At 44.6% G+C, this 15,786-nt stretch overlaps 1 protein-coding gene across 2 annotated transcripts in view; it reads right to left on the bottom strand.

Moving 5' to 3' along the window:
- The window catches only part of SMYD1 (SET and MYND domain containing 1), a 37,487-nt gene that overhangs the window by 4,259 nt on the left and 17,442 nt on the right, over positions 1–15,786 (bottom strand). The window contains exons 3-8 of one of the 2 annotated variants that reach the window (XM_020969512.2): positions 13,103–13,316; positions 11,030–11,160; positions 10,309–10,347; positions 6,775–6,964; positions 3,565–3,657; positions 7–170 (exon numbers count right to left, since the gene is read on the bottom strand). In XM_020969512.2, coding sequence (XP_020825171.1) covers positions 7–170; positions 3,565–3,657; positions 6,775–6,964; positions 10,309–10,347; positions 11,030–11,160; positions 13,103–13,316 — 831 coding nt within the window. The remainder of the gene's footprint in view (positions 1–6; positions 171–3,564; positions 3,658–6,774; positions 6,965–10,308; positions 10,348–11,029; positions 11,161–13,102; positions 13,317–15,786) is intronic. The other variant, XM_020969513.2, reaches the window with a different exon arrangement.

The following is a 15,786-nucleotide window of genomic DNA, read 5'->3' as shown; positions in this document are numbered from 1 at the left end:
GCCTACATATAACCATCGACCATCCTCTTGGCGTAGTCCGAAGCCTCCTGGAAACTCTGCAGGTAGGAGAGCACTTCGGAGGCGATGCTCAGGATGCGTAGCACATGGATGTTGGTGTCGGCCAGCACGGACTCCTGCTTTTGCAAACACTCTCGACATAACTTCACCACCTGGAACAAGGTATCAGACACTTCACTGACAGACACAAATGTAAACCTCCCTGGGGGTGGTGCTGCTGGCTACTTGCTGCAGGGCCCCTTCCAAGCTGCTGGGACCTACAGACAACTGCCCGCCTTGCGCATGGTTTTTGACCCATGTTCCTTTCCACCTGGTACAGTTTAATTCAACAAGCGTGTTTGGAGCACAAGGATTGAGCTAAATACTGAGGGGCATGCAAACCAAACAAAAATGGTTTCTGGCTTGAAGAAGCTCATCAGCTGAGGGGAGGGCTCACATTTCCATAGCTCATCTTTAGCTATTCCTTTGTGACGCTCACCTGCATTGGTGGAGGGACTTTTGACGCACAGGGCCAGTCCCCATCCCAATCCTTTACAGTTTACAAAGCATTGTCTGTCCATAGGCTCATGGTTTGGGAGCTCAAAGGGATCTTAGAGGCCATGTAGTCCATCCCCCCCGCCTCCGCCCCACCACTACCCTTCTTGTTTAACAGATTAAAAAACCTGAGAAACAGAAGCCAAGTGACCTGTCCAACATCTCATAGCTAGAAAGTGTAGGAGGTAGGATCTGAACCTGGGTCGTGGAGACTTCAAGTCTGGCAGTCATCCACTGTGGCTCACTGCCTCCTGCACTTCCTCATCTGATCCTCATTCTAACATTAGGCAGCTAATGTGAGTATTAGTATCCTTATTTGACAGATGAAGATACGGAGGCTGAGAGACAGTTGACTTGTCCAAGGATGCACAGTTACTAAGTGGCCAAGCTGGGGCTCAAGCTCAGGCTGTCTCGTTACAAGGGGCAGTGGTTTTACTATGACTCCACATAGTCACCAGTTGTTTGAATCAGGTACAGCTCATGTTCTTGTCCTGGTCTTCAAGGCTTCTTCCATGAATCAGCCAGTTGAATGTAAGCTCTTTGAGGGAAGGTTCTTCCTTTGGGAAGGGGAGCAGCTAGGTGGTGCAATAGTACATAGAGCTCTGGGCCTGGAGGCAGAAAGACCCATTTTCCTGAGTTCAAATCCAGCCTCAGACACTTACTAGCTATGTGACCTTGGCCAAGTCACTTAACCCTGTTTGCCTCGGTTTCCTCATCTGTAAAATGAGCTGGAGAAGCAGATGGCAAACCACTCCTGTATCTTTGCCAAGAAAACTCCAAATGGGGTCATAGAGAGTCATATACACAACAGCATCCTTTCTTTTTTGCCTCTGTATCCCAAGTATCCAGCACAGTAACTTGCATGTAAGAGAAATGGAGTTTTTAAAATTATTATTGAACTGAATCATTCCACCCTCCGGAACATTTTATCTTCTTCATGCCGCCAATATTTGTTGATACGTCTTAACTAGGAGGCAGAGACCCAAGGAGGTCGGCAGCAGCATCCTGCTTGAGCCCACCTGGTGACTGGTCCCTAACTTTGGGCTTATTCTAATCCCTCTTTGACAAATTCTGTGACTGTTGGCACAGTCCTCAGGCCTCAGCTGACATTTGATCTCCTCTGGTTTCCCCAGATAGAACAGCTCCAGGTATTCAGGAGAAGCAGCCCCCACAACCAGCATGGCTCTAGGTAGTGGAAAGAGAACGTGGGTTTGAAGTTCAAGAATCTGAGTTTGAAGCCCAGCTTGGTCACTTGGGCAAGAGACCTGGCCTCCCTGAGTTTTAGCGTCCTCATCTGTAAAATGAGGATGTTGGACTGCTTGAGTTCTGAGGCCCCTTCCAGGCCTAGATCTGTGATTCTTTGAGAAAAGAAGGAAGGAAGGAAGGAAGGAAGGAAGGAAGGAAGGAAGGAAGGAAGGAAGGAAGGAAGGAAGGAAGGAAGGAAGGAAGGAAGGAAGGAAGGGAGGGAGGGAGGAAGGAAGGAAGGAAGGAAGAATGGATGGATGTATTAAGCATGTATTATATACCAGGTACCATACTAAGTGCTGGGGATACAAATATAAGCAAAAAGAAAGGCAGTCTCTTCCCTCAAGGGGCTCACACTCTAATGAGGGTAAAGGGTGGGGGGTTCCCTGGGAAAGGAATGAGCAGCTCTTCTACAAAACAGAAGTTCCAGAAGGAACTCATCAACAGGAGAAGAGTGCAGGCTTACAGAGGGTTATTTTAGATTGAGAAGGATGCAGAGATGCCTGGATGTTCCAGGGCAATGAGATCCCAGGAGCTGAGGAAAGCCCAGGATGAAACAGAGGCAGAGGCATGGTTTCAAAATCAGGAAGCCAATAATAAGGCAAATTGTTAGGACAGCTGGATGGCACAGTGGATAGAGCACAGGCCTTGGAGTTAGGAAGCCCTGAGTTCAAATCTCACCTCAGACACGTACTAGCTGTGTGACCCTGGACAAGTCACTTAACTTCTCTCAACTTCGATTTCCCCATCTGTAAAATGGGGATCCTCATAGCAACTACCTCCCAGAGTTGTTGTAAAAATCATCCTCATAGCAACTACCTCCCAGAGTTGTTGTAAAAATCAATCAAGATAACATGTATACACTGCTTTGCCAATCTCAAAGCATTATATAAATGATAACTATTACAGATGAGGAAACTGAGGCTGACACAGGATTCTAACTCAAGCCCATCCCTGGGATGCTCTCCCTCTTTATCTCTACCTCCTGGCTTCCTTCAAGCCTAAGTTAAAAATCCCACCTTCCACAGAAAACTTTTCCCAATCTCTCCTAATGCTAGCATCTTCTCTCTGTCAATTATCTCCATTTAATCTGGTGGATAATCTGTTCGTACATCGTTGTTTGCTGTGACCATGCTGTTTCTCCCATTAGAGTGTGAGCTCTTCAAGGACAGAGATGGTTTTTGCTTTTCTTGTATTCCTCTCACTTAGCACAAGTCCTGGCACATGGCTTGTGCTTAATAAATGCTTGTTGACTTAACTACTCACTGTGCTATCTGCCTTCCCAGCTCCCATTGACATTAACTATAGGGCTCCATGTTGTTGTCATCCCTCACCTAGGAAAACCAACTTTGGGATTTCAGATTAATAGCACTTTCATCACGCCCCACTTCCCCCACTAGAATGTAAGCTTGAGGGTAAGATCTGTCTTTCTTTTTGCTTTTGTATTTGGATCCCTAGGACTCTAGAGTAAAACTAGTTACTCAGTTTTTGGGATAAGCAGAAGGTGTGGTGGTCCCTGTCTCCCAATGGCCAAGTTGGGATACCAGCCATCTCCAAAAGGGACATCCCCAAGGCACTTGGGTCTCCATGGTCCCAAAAGCTATTTCAGAGGTTGGCCAGGTGGGTAAGGAAGGGGTCAAGGTCTCAGTGAATGGGAGCCTAAGAGGACAAGGATTATCTCTAGCACCCTCTGTTCCTGAGGGAGCCTCCATCCCCTATCCCCTTCACCCCATCCCACCCTGTCCATTGGGAGAGTCAAGCTCTTACTTCATGGTACAGCCCTTCTGAGCGAGCCTTGTCAATCTTCTCTAAAGTGTCCTTGGAGAACTGGGTCACCTCCTTCACCACATCCTGAGAAGGCTGGAAAGAGAGAGAACAGCTGAAGTTAAGATGCTTGGGTGGAAAGGTAGCCACATTCCTGCAGTAACCACGATAAGACAATGTGTGCACCACCCTCCCTCCCCAGAGAGCCTATCCCTCTTCTCTAAACACAAGGGCAGGGCACCTGGAATAGAGAACTGGCCTCCCAGGCTTCCAGCTTCCTTATCAATCCTCTTTACTGCCCCATAACTCTGAGAGCCACACCCTACCCCCATTGTCCATCCTGATTCAATATCCTTAAAACTGGGCTTTGATCCATTCACCCAAGGACAGGATTTCAATTCCACTTAATTCAGCAAACATATATTAACTAAATGCCTACTACATGGCATAGTAAGAAAAAAAAAAGATAGCCTTAAAGCCAGGAAGATATGAGATAAAATATCACTTCTGACACATAGTGGCTTTGTGACTTTGGCAGTGGGGTCAAACACAAATAGAAAAGTGGGACTGCATATTGATTTAGAAAACCACAAATCAACATTATCTGTATTGTATTATATTTTTTTATTTTGTTGAACATTTCCCAATTTCATTTTAATCTGGATCCAGCCACACTCAGGACTGTGGTGGGCTGCCAGCTGCCAGCAGGTCTGGAGTGTGTAACCCCTCTGCTTGAGTCAACTCTCTAACACTTTGAGGTGCAGAGGAGGTATAGACCAGCACTGATACAGGGAGTTTCCACATCTGGCAACTTCCTAGAGGAGGGAAGGAAGGAAGGGGAGGGAAGCCAAGAGAGGGAAAAGTACTAAAGAAGTGGCAGAGGAGAGGAGGTTCCAGAAATTATTTCAGTAAGAGAGGCTTGAAGGCCTGAGCCAAGCTATGAAGAAAGCTAAGCATCCTACCCAGGGTGGCTGAGCCTTGGAATCAGAGAGAAATCTGTCATGTGACTCAAAAAGTAAGGAATGTAAAATAGAACTAGAAACCAGAAGGGGAAGATGTTGAGTCATGGACAGCATCAATAGCTCCCTACCTAGTTTCATTCTAAGAGTCACCAAAAGGTCTCCTTTGCCCCCCAAAAATGTATGACCACATTGTCATATAGTCTGCTAAGGAATTTGAAATTCCCATCACCACTCACCAGAGGCTGTTAGGTCCTGTGTCTGACATTAACACCTAACAGTCAATTTCTCATCATTTGATGGGTTTTTGAAGCCCTGGAACATAGGGCTGATCAGTTTTGAAGAAGGCAAGGATAGAAAGTCCACAGCTCCCAAAGGGTGGGGTCATTGGCTTGTGTGACTCTCAGGAGTAGCCTGGCAAAAGGACTTGGAATTGGGCAGATCTTATTTTCAGGGAACTCTCTTCCCTTTCTAAGCCTCAGTCAACTCAACTGTAAAATTCACCTGTAAAGAAGAGGATTAAAATAGCACCCATCTACCAGAGCTGTTGTGGGGCTCAGGAATAGTTTACCTTGCTATAAAGGTTTACAATGCACTTTCCATACACATGAGCTGAGCTGATCAACTGAATACATGTATGTAAAATGATCTGCACTCTCCCCAATTGATAAATGGTGAAAGGATATGAACAGGCAGTTTTCAGATGAAGAAATTAAAGCTATCTATAGTTACATAAAAAATGCTCTAAATCACTATTGATTAGAGAAATGCAAATCAAAATGACTCTGAGGTACCACATCACAACTATCAGAGTGGCTAACATGACAAAACAGGAATATGATAAATGTTGGAGATGTGGGAAAATTGGAATACTAATGCATTGTTGGTGGAGTTGTGAACTGATCCAACCATTTTGGAGAACAATTTGGAAATATGTCCAAAGGGCTATAAAATTGTGCATACTCTTTGACCCAGCAATATTACTTCTAGGGCTGTATCTCAAAGAGATCATAAAAATGGGAAAAGGACCCACATGTACAAAAATATTTAGAGCAGCTTTTTCTGTGGTGGCAAAGAATTGGACATTGAAGGGATGCCCATCAATTGGGGAATGGCTGAATAAGCTGTGGTATATGAATGTAACAGAATACTATTGTGCTATAAGAAATGATGAGCAAGTGGACTTCAGAAAAACCTGGAAAGACTTGTATGGACTGATAATGAGTGAAGTGAGCAGAACCAAGAGAATGCAGTAACAGCCACGTTGTGTGATGACTAACTTTGATAGGTTTAGCTCTTCGCAGCAATGCATGAATCTAAGATAATTCCAAAAGACTCATGATGGAAAGTGCTATCCACATCCAGAGAAAGAACTATGGAGTTGGAATGCAGACCGAAGCATACTATTTGCTCTTTTTTCTTGTTTTTTTTTTCTTCTTTCTTGTGGTTCCTCCTATTGGTTCTAATTCTTCTTTACAACGTGACTAATGTGAAAATATGTTTAATAGGAATGTATATGTAGAGCCTAAATCAAATTGCATGCAGTCTTGGGGAGGGAGGCAGGGAAGGAGGGGGAGAAAATTTAAAACTCAAAACTTATGGAAGTGAATGTTGAAAAGTAAAAATAAATTAATTTTTTTTAAATGATTTACACTTTATAGATGTGAGCTATTATTATTGTTCTTCCCTAGGGTAGGGGCTAAGAGTTTCAAGATGGAAGGATGGTGGTGGGAGGAACAGAAGGAGGATTAAAGAAATGTCCCCCTTATTTCACCACTCAGTCCAGGGCCATCCTATCAGATCTGAGATTTGAGGTATTTAGGCAGGGACTTTCTGAGCCCAAAGGTTGCTATTAAACCTTCTTGACTTATACCCTCTGGACCTCTCTCTACACATTGTCCTGTAGGAGCCTAGAGCTGAAAGAGAACTCAACCAGCTTGTCCAATTCTGTCATTTTATAGGGCAGAAAATGGAGGCTCCGAGAAGGGAATGACCTCTCTTCAGTGACACAGGTAGTCAGGGCACCTGGGATGGGCAGGTAACATCTTACTCAGCCTAAGTAAGTGTATAGAATGAAGGCTGAGAACATCACCCTTGGCTCACTCAGGTAGATTTGGTCACTTGTCCTGGGGCTACTTAGAGTCAAGTGTCACCTTAGGGACGAGGACTGGATATGTGATTTCACCAGCAGAGAGATTTCTCTCTACCAACCCAAGAGTGCTGAAGGGTCATTCAGGCTAAGTGAAGGACATACCTTAGGGTCCTCTTTCACTGCCAGGAAGAGGTCATCTTTTATCCCCTTCACACAGTGCTCACATGTGCAATCGAAGTAATATTGTTTCTTCAGCTGCTTCTTCCGTTCTTGGCTGATGTTGAGAAAGTCTACATAGGACACGGTCAGCTCCTCCCCTTCTGAGATCTTCCCCAGGGCCCGAAGCTCAATCCTGGGTTAGGACAAGAGGTAAGACAAGAAACCCCAAGTGTAGGCACCTCCGCACAGTGCTTGACACACAGTAGGCACTTAAATTATTACTGGCTGGCTGGCTGGCTGGCTGACTAATTCTCCATGAGTAAACCTAAGGGCTTTGGGGCTTTGTCCTACGGTACTGAAATTTAAAAGATACCCATCTGGTAGCCACTGTAATAACTAACTCCACCTCACACTCACTTGGATTGGTCTCAATTTCATTATTTTCCCATCATGAACTACAAAGTTGATTTAAGATGCTTTATTGTGTTGCTTGCTCTGGACACCAAAATTCCCATATGGCTCTACATTTGTGGTTTTAAGTTCAGGAATGCCTGGTGATCCCAAGGTTCAGGTATTAGACCCATTTACCGACAACCTCAGAGAAATTGATTTCCCACTCAAGAATAAAGATGAAGTACACACATACACACACACACACACACACACACACACACACACATACACACTGCAATTCAGGTAAAATACAATACAGGCTTTTTGCACAGGTGCTAATTTGAAATGGAAATGAGCCAAGAGACAAAGGCCATATCTGTGCCCATGAACTTAACCAATGGCAATTCGTTTTGTTTTGTTTTTTGTAATAATAACCTAATGAGGTTCATTGGAAGACTAATCAATTTATTATTTTGTGATCAGGCCCAAACAGAATGGAAAATGGTTGGTGTGGTCATGAGGCCAGAAATGGTGTTTCATTGACAGCTCTGGGGGTATAGTCAACTCTTGATTATCCAGGACAAAGAAGAAAAGTAGAAGTAGAGATAACTTCCAACAGTAGATAACGCAAAAATCATTTACATTTTGTTTTGAAGAAGCTCTGATTGACTTATGTTTTTTCTCCATTCTTGGCTGACCCCCAACCTTAACCTTCACTCTTGACTTAGCTCTAGTTTCAATCACCTGGAATGGCCCAAAGATCCCTGCAGATAATCAAACATGGACAATCAAGAGTTGGCTTCATTCCATCATAGTATATTATTTGCTTTTATAATGTGCCATAATATGCATGCCTTCCTGAACACAGATTCCCCCTTCAACTGACCTATCCTATCTGGACTTTACTTCCAATTCCTTTACCCACCATTTAACCATGGCACCATCTTTCAGCATAGTGGCCAAAGCGAAGCCCATTCTATAACTGACATCCAGCTTAGCCAATCATCATGAGGAACAGCCCATGGAACTCTGTCATGCAAATCAGCATTGGCCCATAGAACTGGAGCCTAAAAGAAATCAAGATGGGATTGGTCCTCTGCCTGTTTGGTTGCCAGATGCCTCAAAGGACAAACCAGGGCATTGAGAAGGGAGGGAAAGAAGGATAAAAATTGGTCGAGGGCCTTTAAAAAATCAGCATGGCAAAATAGAGAGCTGGTTTTCAAGGAAGAACTGGGTTCAAATCCCACCTCTGACACAAATAGGCTCTGTGACCTTGGGCAAGTCATTAGTCTAAAACTCTGTGTCGAAAAGAAGGTGCCAACCTTCTTTGGTAAAAGGAATGTCCTCATCTGGTAGTTCCTTAAGCCAATATCACCAACCCCTGCCGTTATCTGACGCTATCAAAAGGCAAAGAAGAATAATAGCACCATAGAGGGCATCTCTGCAACATAAGGCCAGGCTTCCAGGTGAACAGCTAGCCCAGGTGCATGATGGGAAACTCCTATGCTAAAGCATTCATTTGCTCATATATGATCATTGCCACTTTGTGGCACATGCAGCAACCAGTTATTAGGGGTAAAAAGATCACCCAAACTGGGATCAGTTAAATGCCAGGCTTTTGTGCCTTCCCCATTGCTGGGCTTCCTACCGACCTGCTGTGAAAAGAACTGGGAAGGGATATGGAAAAGAGTTGATCTCCGCCCATTAACAGTGACTCAAAAATTGGGCTGAGGGTAGTAGGATGAGATGAGAATTTGTCTGTCCAACACAAGTCAAAACCTTCTGCAGCTAGGTGTCAAAATGGTTAGAGCACTGGACCTGGAATCGGGAAGACCTGAGTTCAAATCCTGTTGCAGGCACTTACTAGCTGTATGACCCTGGGCAAGTCACTTAACTCTTATTTGCCTCAGTTTCTTCAAGTGTAAAACGAGGAAAATCATAGCAACTACCTTCCAAGGTTGTTGTTGACGATAAAGTGAAATATTTGTAAATGCTTTGCAAAACTTAAAGCATTGTATGATACTAGTTATTATTATGATGATGATGATTATGATTATTATGATTATTGTCATTTGTCTTGATCCAGCCAAAATCCAGTGGTTAGCTAGGATCAAGATTTCAACTGCTTTATCTCTACTCACTGCCAAGGTCACAGAAGCAAAGTCAGAGGATGGGTATGACTCCAGATTCTTCTGAGTCCAGGATCAGAGCTGTTGCTACTACATCAAATGGAAGGCAAGCTCCTAAAAGGTCGAGTCTCTCTTTTTTTTCCCTTCTGTATCCCCAGCACCCGTACAGTGCTTTGCACATAGTAGGACCTTGACTGAATTGAATAATTGAAATCAACCCAAACATACCAGGTCACAATTGTCCTCAATCAGCAAAGGGGACTCTAAAGAAAATCAAACCTCATCTCAAACATCAAAACACATTTCTGAGCCATTTTACTGGATGAGAAATAGGAGACGTCAGAGAACACACAATCCTTTAGTATGTCAGTAAGATAACCAGTCTTCATTTTATGGTAAGCAGGCTTAAGGGAAGGGGTTCTTAACCTGCTGTCCATGGACCCCCAGGGAGTCTGTGGATAAATTTTAGGGGGTCTGTTAGCTTTTTAAAAAATACTTCAATAGTTGTATTTCAATATCATTAGTTTCCTTTGTCATCCTACAGATTTTTTTGTGCATTTGAAAACATTATTCTGAACAGGAGTTGGTAAGCGGGCTTCACAGACTTCCAAAGGGATCCATGGCACAAATGAAGGTTAAAAACCTTTATTCAAGGTGTCATTTTGTATTTTGTGTAACTAGATCTTTTAGATCTGGAAAGATTCCATGCTTGTCAGTCAAAGGAAAGAGAGAAGTAGAATAGGAGAAGATGGAGGAGAAAGGGACAAAAGGACAGGGAAGGTCCTACGGGAGTTGGTGGAATGGAGAACAGCATTATTTCTTCTTAAGTTGCACACAAAATATGGCAGCCAAAGGATTTGGGACTGAGCAGGACTTTGGGACAATGGAAAAGGAATTGTGAATTTGAACACACAGCCAGCCTGGGAGGCTTGGAAGAGGACTGGCCCACAAGCAGACCAAGCAAGTGAGGGGAGGGTCGGAAGAACAGGTGTGTGCTTTGACAAGACTGACCCACCTCATCTGTGTGTGAAACATAGATTTCACAGCCTCATGACTGAAAGACAAAACAGATAGCGCAGGTGACTTATGAGCAACCTCACCGGAAACAAAGATGCTCAAGTTGGTTGGATACACCATGGTTAGCATGCGTGAACAGGATCAATAATTCCAGCCAGGCTCCCATGGTCACAAAGCTCTCCTATCACCCCTCCTTCCCCGATGTTGTAGGGTCATTTTACATTCTCTGTCTACTTAGGTTCACTAACTGGATAGAAGTCTGAGAGGAAATGGGCAATGATGGATGAGAGTTTTCATTTGGTTCTAAATCTAATCTCATGCTCATGGGTGGCAGAAAGATATATGCATCCATCACTGAATGGAAGGATCCCTTTTTGAAAGAGATGACGTAGTAAAGGAACAATTACTGTAATGATCAGACTCATCATGATATTGGGTCACAGTCATCATCCCCACCGGGTATTTGCAATTTTTAGAAATTTGGAAGCAGGGAAACCTGTCCCGTGACTACTGAAAAGGCTTCTCTTTAGTAGAAGAAGCTGGGGTTGGCATAATTACTGCTATCTAAAGGTAATAAAAAGGATAATGTTCAGTCCTCTTTTGAAGTTGCTGGTTGACCTTTAGGAATTTGCTCTTAGATTTTTAAAATCAATTGCCAGAAACATCTTAGCAGGTGTTACCCCACCTTTGCCACCCACCCCAGGCAAAGATCTACTCACCTGCCGTTGTTGAATATGACGGTACAGTTGGGCCAGCAGTCATGGTTCACCAGGCAGAGGTTGGGGAAGATGCCCACCCCCACGGCCTGAAGGCCCCTCTGGTCACTGAGAGTGAAAGCATTGCAGTTGATCTGCCCAATGGGAGGAAAGAAAATAGTACAGCAATCATAAATAGAGTACTACAGAGAACCAAGAGGGGAATGGTGGACGTTGAGGAAGATATAGCCTCTAAAGCCAAACTAAGGGAATTCTAGTCCTCAGCTTAATTTCATGTGGCTTGCAATCAAGCTATAAACATTTATTAGGCCCCGACTATGTACCATGTACTGTGCTAAGTTCTAGGGATACAAAAAGAAGAATAAACATGAATGTATAATCAACCGCATAATGAATTATACCTTTGTGATTATAAGTACTGATGGAGTACATATTCTAGAATTAAGTGTCACTTTCTCCATTAATTCTCAGTAAATACCCTAACGGTCATTGAATAAATTAAAACAAATCATCATTATCATTGTAAACCTTAGAGCAAATATGTGCATGAAAGAAAGAAAGAAAGAAAGAAAGAAAGAAAGAAAGAAAGAAAGAAAGAAAGAATGAATAAGCCCCCAAAATTGCTTTGGAAAAGACTAGAATTTTTCTATTATTCCCATTTACTGCTAGAAAAATAGCATAGAAAAGGGAGGTGGCTCATGGATCCAAAGCCCCCAGTGAGCTGAGGCCCCCTGTCTCTGGGATCTCTGCCCAGCAGCTGGTATGAAGGTCCTTGTCTAGCTTACTTGGTCCCCAGACCATGATCCTGTCTACATTGTGATGGGAAACCCAATAGTAGCCCTTTGCTTGTCCTATGTCCTGTCCCATGTCCTTGGTTCTCATGACTTCTGAGTTTTACCCTCTATCCCCCCAGGTCAGGGGTTCTTAATCATTTTTGTGATCAAGTCCCCCCTTTAGAAGTCTATGAAGCCTATGGATACTTTCTCAGTAGTTTTTTTTAAGTTAATAAAATATATAAGATTACAAAGGAACCAGTTATACAAAATATGGTTATCTACCTACTTGTCTATTTTTCTACTTGTCTATCTGTATATCTCTCTGTTTAACTATCAAGTTCTCTGTTTATCTATCTGTCTGTCTGTCTGTCTGTCTATCTTTCTATCTATCTTTAAATTCATACACCCCAGGTTAAAACTTCCTGCCCTAGGTCATATTCCATAGCTAACTGTGAAGGCAAGATACATTTTTCCTAATCGTCATGCTAGGGAAGAGATTGCCATGACCATGATGGTGGCAAAGCCCAGAAAATAGGAGGGAAGCAATCAACTGAGCATCCATCGTGGCTGACCAATGCATTTTTGTCCTTCTCCAACCTTCTCAAGCTCCACATGCCCCCCTGTCCTCTCCCAAGCCTTGATCTGGGAGCCTCAGAGGCCCAGGTTTCTCAGTGCAGACTGTCCCTTCTCAGTTTGGACTTCACAACTGATGCCAGGGGATTTTATTTCCCTTTTTTCCTTTATAGGAAATTCAGCATTTTAGCCCCTGGGATTTGTCATGCCATTTTAATTTTGTGTCCTTGTGCCCAGAAACTAAAGTAGGGGTGGGGAGGAGGGGTGGGAGGGAGATGTGAGCAACAGGTGCTTCAATAGGAGCCAGAATCAGCTGGGAGGACAGAGGAGTGAGTAGGCTGTCAGGGATTGAGGAGGGGTGGGGGAGCGACTCCCTTTACAGGAGCAGCACAGAGTGATCTGCCTTTGTTACAAGCAGAGAAACCATCACGCAATCTCATGGCTTCTTCCATTTGGGGGAGGAGAAAGAGGAGGAGAAGGAGAAAAGGCAGGGAGAGGAGGAAGGAGGGAGGAAGAGAAGTAGGGGGAAAAGAGGAAGAAGAGGGGAAAGAGGGGGTAGGAGAATGGGATAGGGGAGCTAGGGGGGAAGGTGGAGTAGGGGGATGGGGAAGGAAAGTGAAGAGATGGGAGGGGGAAAAGAGGGAGTAGGAGAGGGGGAGGAGGAGGAAGAGGGGGAAGGGAACCAGAGGGAGCAAGGGAAATGGGAGGAGAGGTCAGGGTGCCATACCACTCCGAATATATGTGAGATATACTGCATGCTGAATTGCTGGCTCTGGGGGGGCCAGAAGTTCAAAAAGCTGTCCACATCCATTCGAAGGTCTTTCTGCTCCTCTTCCCCAAAGTTGTCCACATGATTCTGCAGGTCATCCACGGAGACCAAGCAACCTTCCGTGAGTCCAGTGCCCTCTCTCTCTACGCGCCACATGATTCTGGCCGCCAGCCTATGGATGATGATGATGATGATGATGAAAACAATGATGAAGGTGGTGATGAGGGGAGTGGTAACTGAAGCATATGAGATTCGTGAAGCGCTTCACACACATTATTTCACGTGATCCTCACAGAAGCCCTGGGAGACAAATGCTACCAATATTGTTGTCCCATTTCACAGACGAATCAACCAATAAATATTCATTAAGTGCCTCCGTGCCAGGCACTGTGCTAAGCACCAGGGACACAAAGAGAGGCAAAGGTTAGTTCTGATCCTCAAGTAGCTTACAATTTAAAATGAAGTTGGGGTTCAAAGTTACTAACTGTCTAAGGCTGGATTCAAATCCAGGTCTTAGGATCAAAAAATCAGAGCTGGAAGGGACCTTAAAGTGAGTTCAACTCTCATATTACAGAAAAGGAAACTGAGAAGAAAGATGAAATCTTCCTGGCCCCAAGTCCAGCACACAACCCACTGTATTAGGCTGCTTTTCACCAGGGAACGCAAGGATGCTAGGTAGATATTTAGGTAAATCACAGGTCAGAAGAACCCACAAAAAACCCAACCCACAATCATTCCATTGGTCCCTTCAGTATGTCTCTGTCTCTGGCAAGTCTTGAGGGGGAGGGGCTGGCCACGAGGGGAAACGTGGGGCTGTCTCCTGAGACATCCACCACCAACGTTACAATCCAAACATTCAGGGTTCCCTTCATAATTCACTGTGGCTCTGTCTTCTGGACATTTATCTAGACTTTTAAAAAAACAATTTCAATTTTCAGCACATAGTAGGTCTCTTAGGATTGAATATAATTCAATAAACATTTATTAAGCATTTCCTATATGCCAGGCACAGTGCTAAGAGCTAGAAAGTAGAAGAAAAACAGCCTGGGTGTCTTCAGCTGTCTCACTGTCAACCAAACTTCAGGTGTAAAAGGGGGTAATCAAGTGGATCATCTTACCTAAGGTCCTTCCTGATCCCTGCCACCCCCTAGGCACTGCTACCCTCTTCCAATTACTATGCCATTCGGTCATAATTACTTAGACCTCTGGGCAAGATCAAGGTATACCCAGAGAAGTTCAGGGACCTCCTTTACACCCTGGGGCAACTTGTAAGTCCGCAGTTCTAGTTCTGGCACCTTTGAGGCCACAATGGTACCTGGCATGCTTTTCCCAATCTTTTTCTCCACCTTGAAATCCAATGAGTATTTCCTGGCTCCAAGCCTTGGTCCTTGACTGATGAAAAAAGACCTGGAATCCTAGGATAAGGAATTGATGTGACTGATGGAGGTGGGGGGGAGTTTGGTCATTTATGGGCAGGGGAGGAATGATATGTGTCAGATCCAGTGAGGGGGGGAGTGGTTCAGACAGTGAGGTCCCCTACCTCTGTCAGATAGGCTCTCCCCCTACTGGTCTCACCCGCTCTCCTCACTTTTAAATGGTCAAGTCTGACTGTTTGACTATTTCGCAAATGCTGAGTCCAAGTCCAAGGTTCAGTGATTGGACCCTGGGTAGTAATTACAGTTAGTTCCTAGAACTATATTGGAGGAATAGGGAAAGGCAGGTCCATATGCTGTAACTAAGGACTGCACTATCAGGTGATCGGGAAGAATGTGACTTGACAGGCTGAATGCCAGAACTCCTGATTTCTGTCTACCTCGCCCATTCACTTCAAGTCCCTTTTGCAATCCTGTCTCCCTGTGAAGGGGGCTGCTGCCTCCACCTTCAAGGTTATCATTTCCCAACAGTTGTATTCAGTCTGACATTTAGCAAATACCTACCACGTGTGAGGCCCAGCACCAGCAATAGCAATTTTCCACCTCCACACCTTTATACTAGTGGCCCCCCCTGCCTCAGAGAAGCCCAAGATACCCTGAAGCACAGCTCAGTGGCTACCTCCTCCTTACAGACTCCCACATGGGGAAAAAAAAAAAAAGATCAATCAGACTCCCACATGGGGGCTTTCGGGATCCCCGTAGCCATCAGTACTCTCTCTCCCTCTCTTGAAATTTCATTGCACATAGTTTCATTTCATTTCAGTACATTTCATTGCACACAGACAGAGAACCATGTGATTCCTGGGCGGTCTGGGCCTCCCAGCACTACCTGTTAACCCTGTATGCTGACATGATACCTCGGTGGGGGGTGAAGGGTGGCCTGAGATCAGTCTTATCCCAGAAGGTAGATTGTCCTTAGACAGCCACCAGCCATATTCTTGTTTCATTAGTGATCAGAGGCTATGAATAGAAAGAAGCCATTCCTAGGGCTCCTGGTTACTAGGAGCCAAGCCAACAAGCACATGGAGTCCTGGGGGGGGGAGGTGTGACATTGAAGCCAGCCACCAAAATGAGCCACGGACTACAGACCCAGAGGAGCCCGGAAGCTAGGGACGTAGGTACATCGAGCTTGCTACCCTTCATGTCCCTAAGGAGAACCATTCTTGTGCACGGGCAGATTCTAAGAACTGTCCACCGGTCTGGGGTCAG

This window comes from Phascolarctos cinereus, unplaced genomic scaffold (assembly GCF_003287225.1).
Source record: "Phascolarctos cinereus isolate Bilbo 61053 unplaced genomic scaffold, phaCin_HiC Scaffold_2;HRSCAF=192, whole genome shotgun sequence".
Classification (NCBI taxonomy): Eukaryota; Metazoa; Chordata; class Mammalia; order Diprotodontia; family Phascolarctidae; genus Phascolarctos; species Phascolarctos cinereus.
This window is presented reverse-complemented; position numbering and strand designations above follow the sequence as displayed.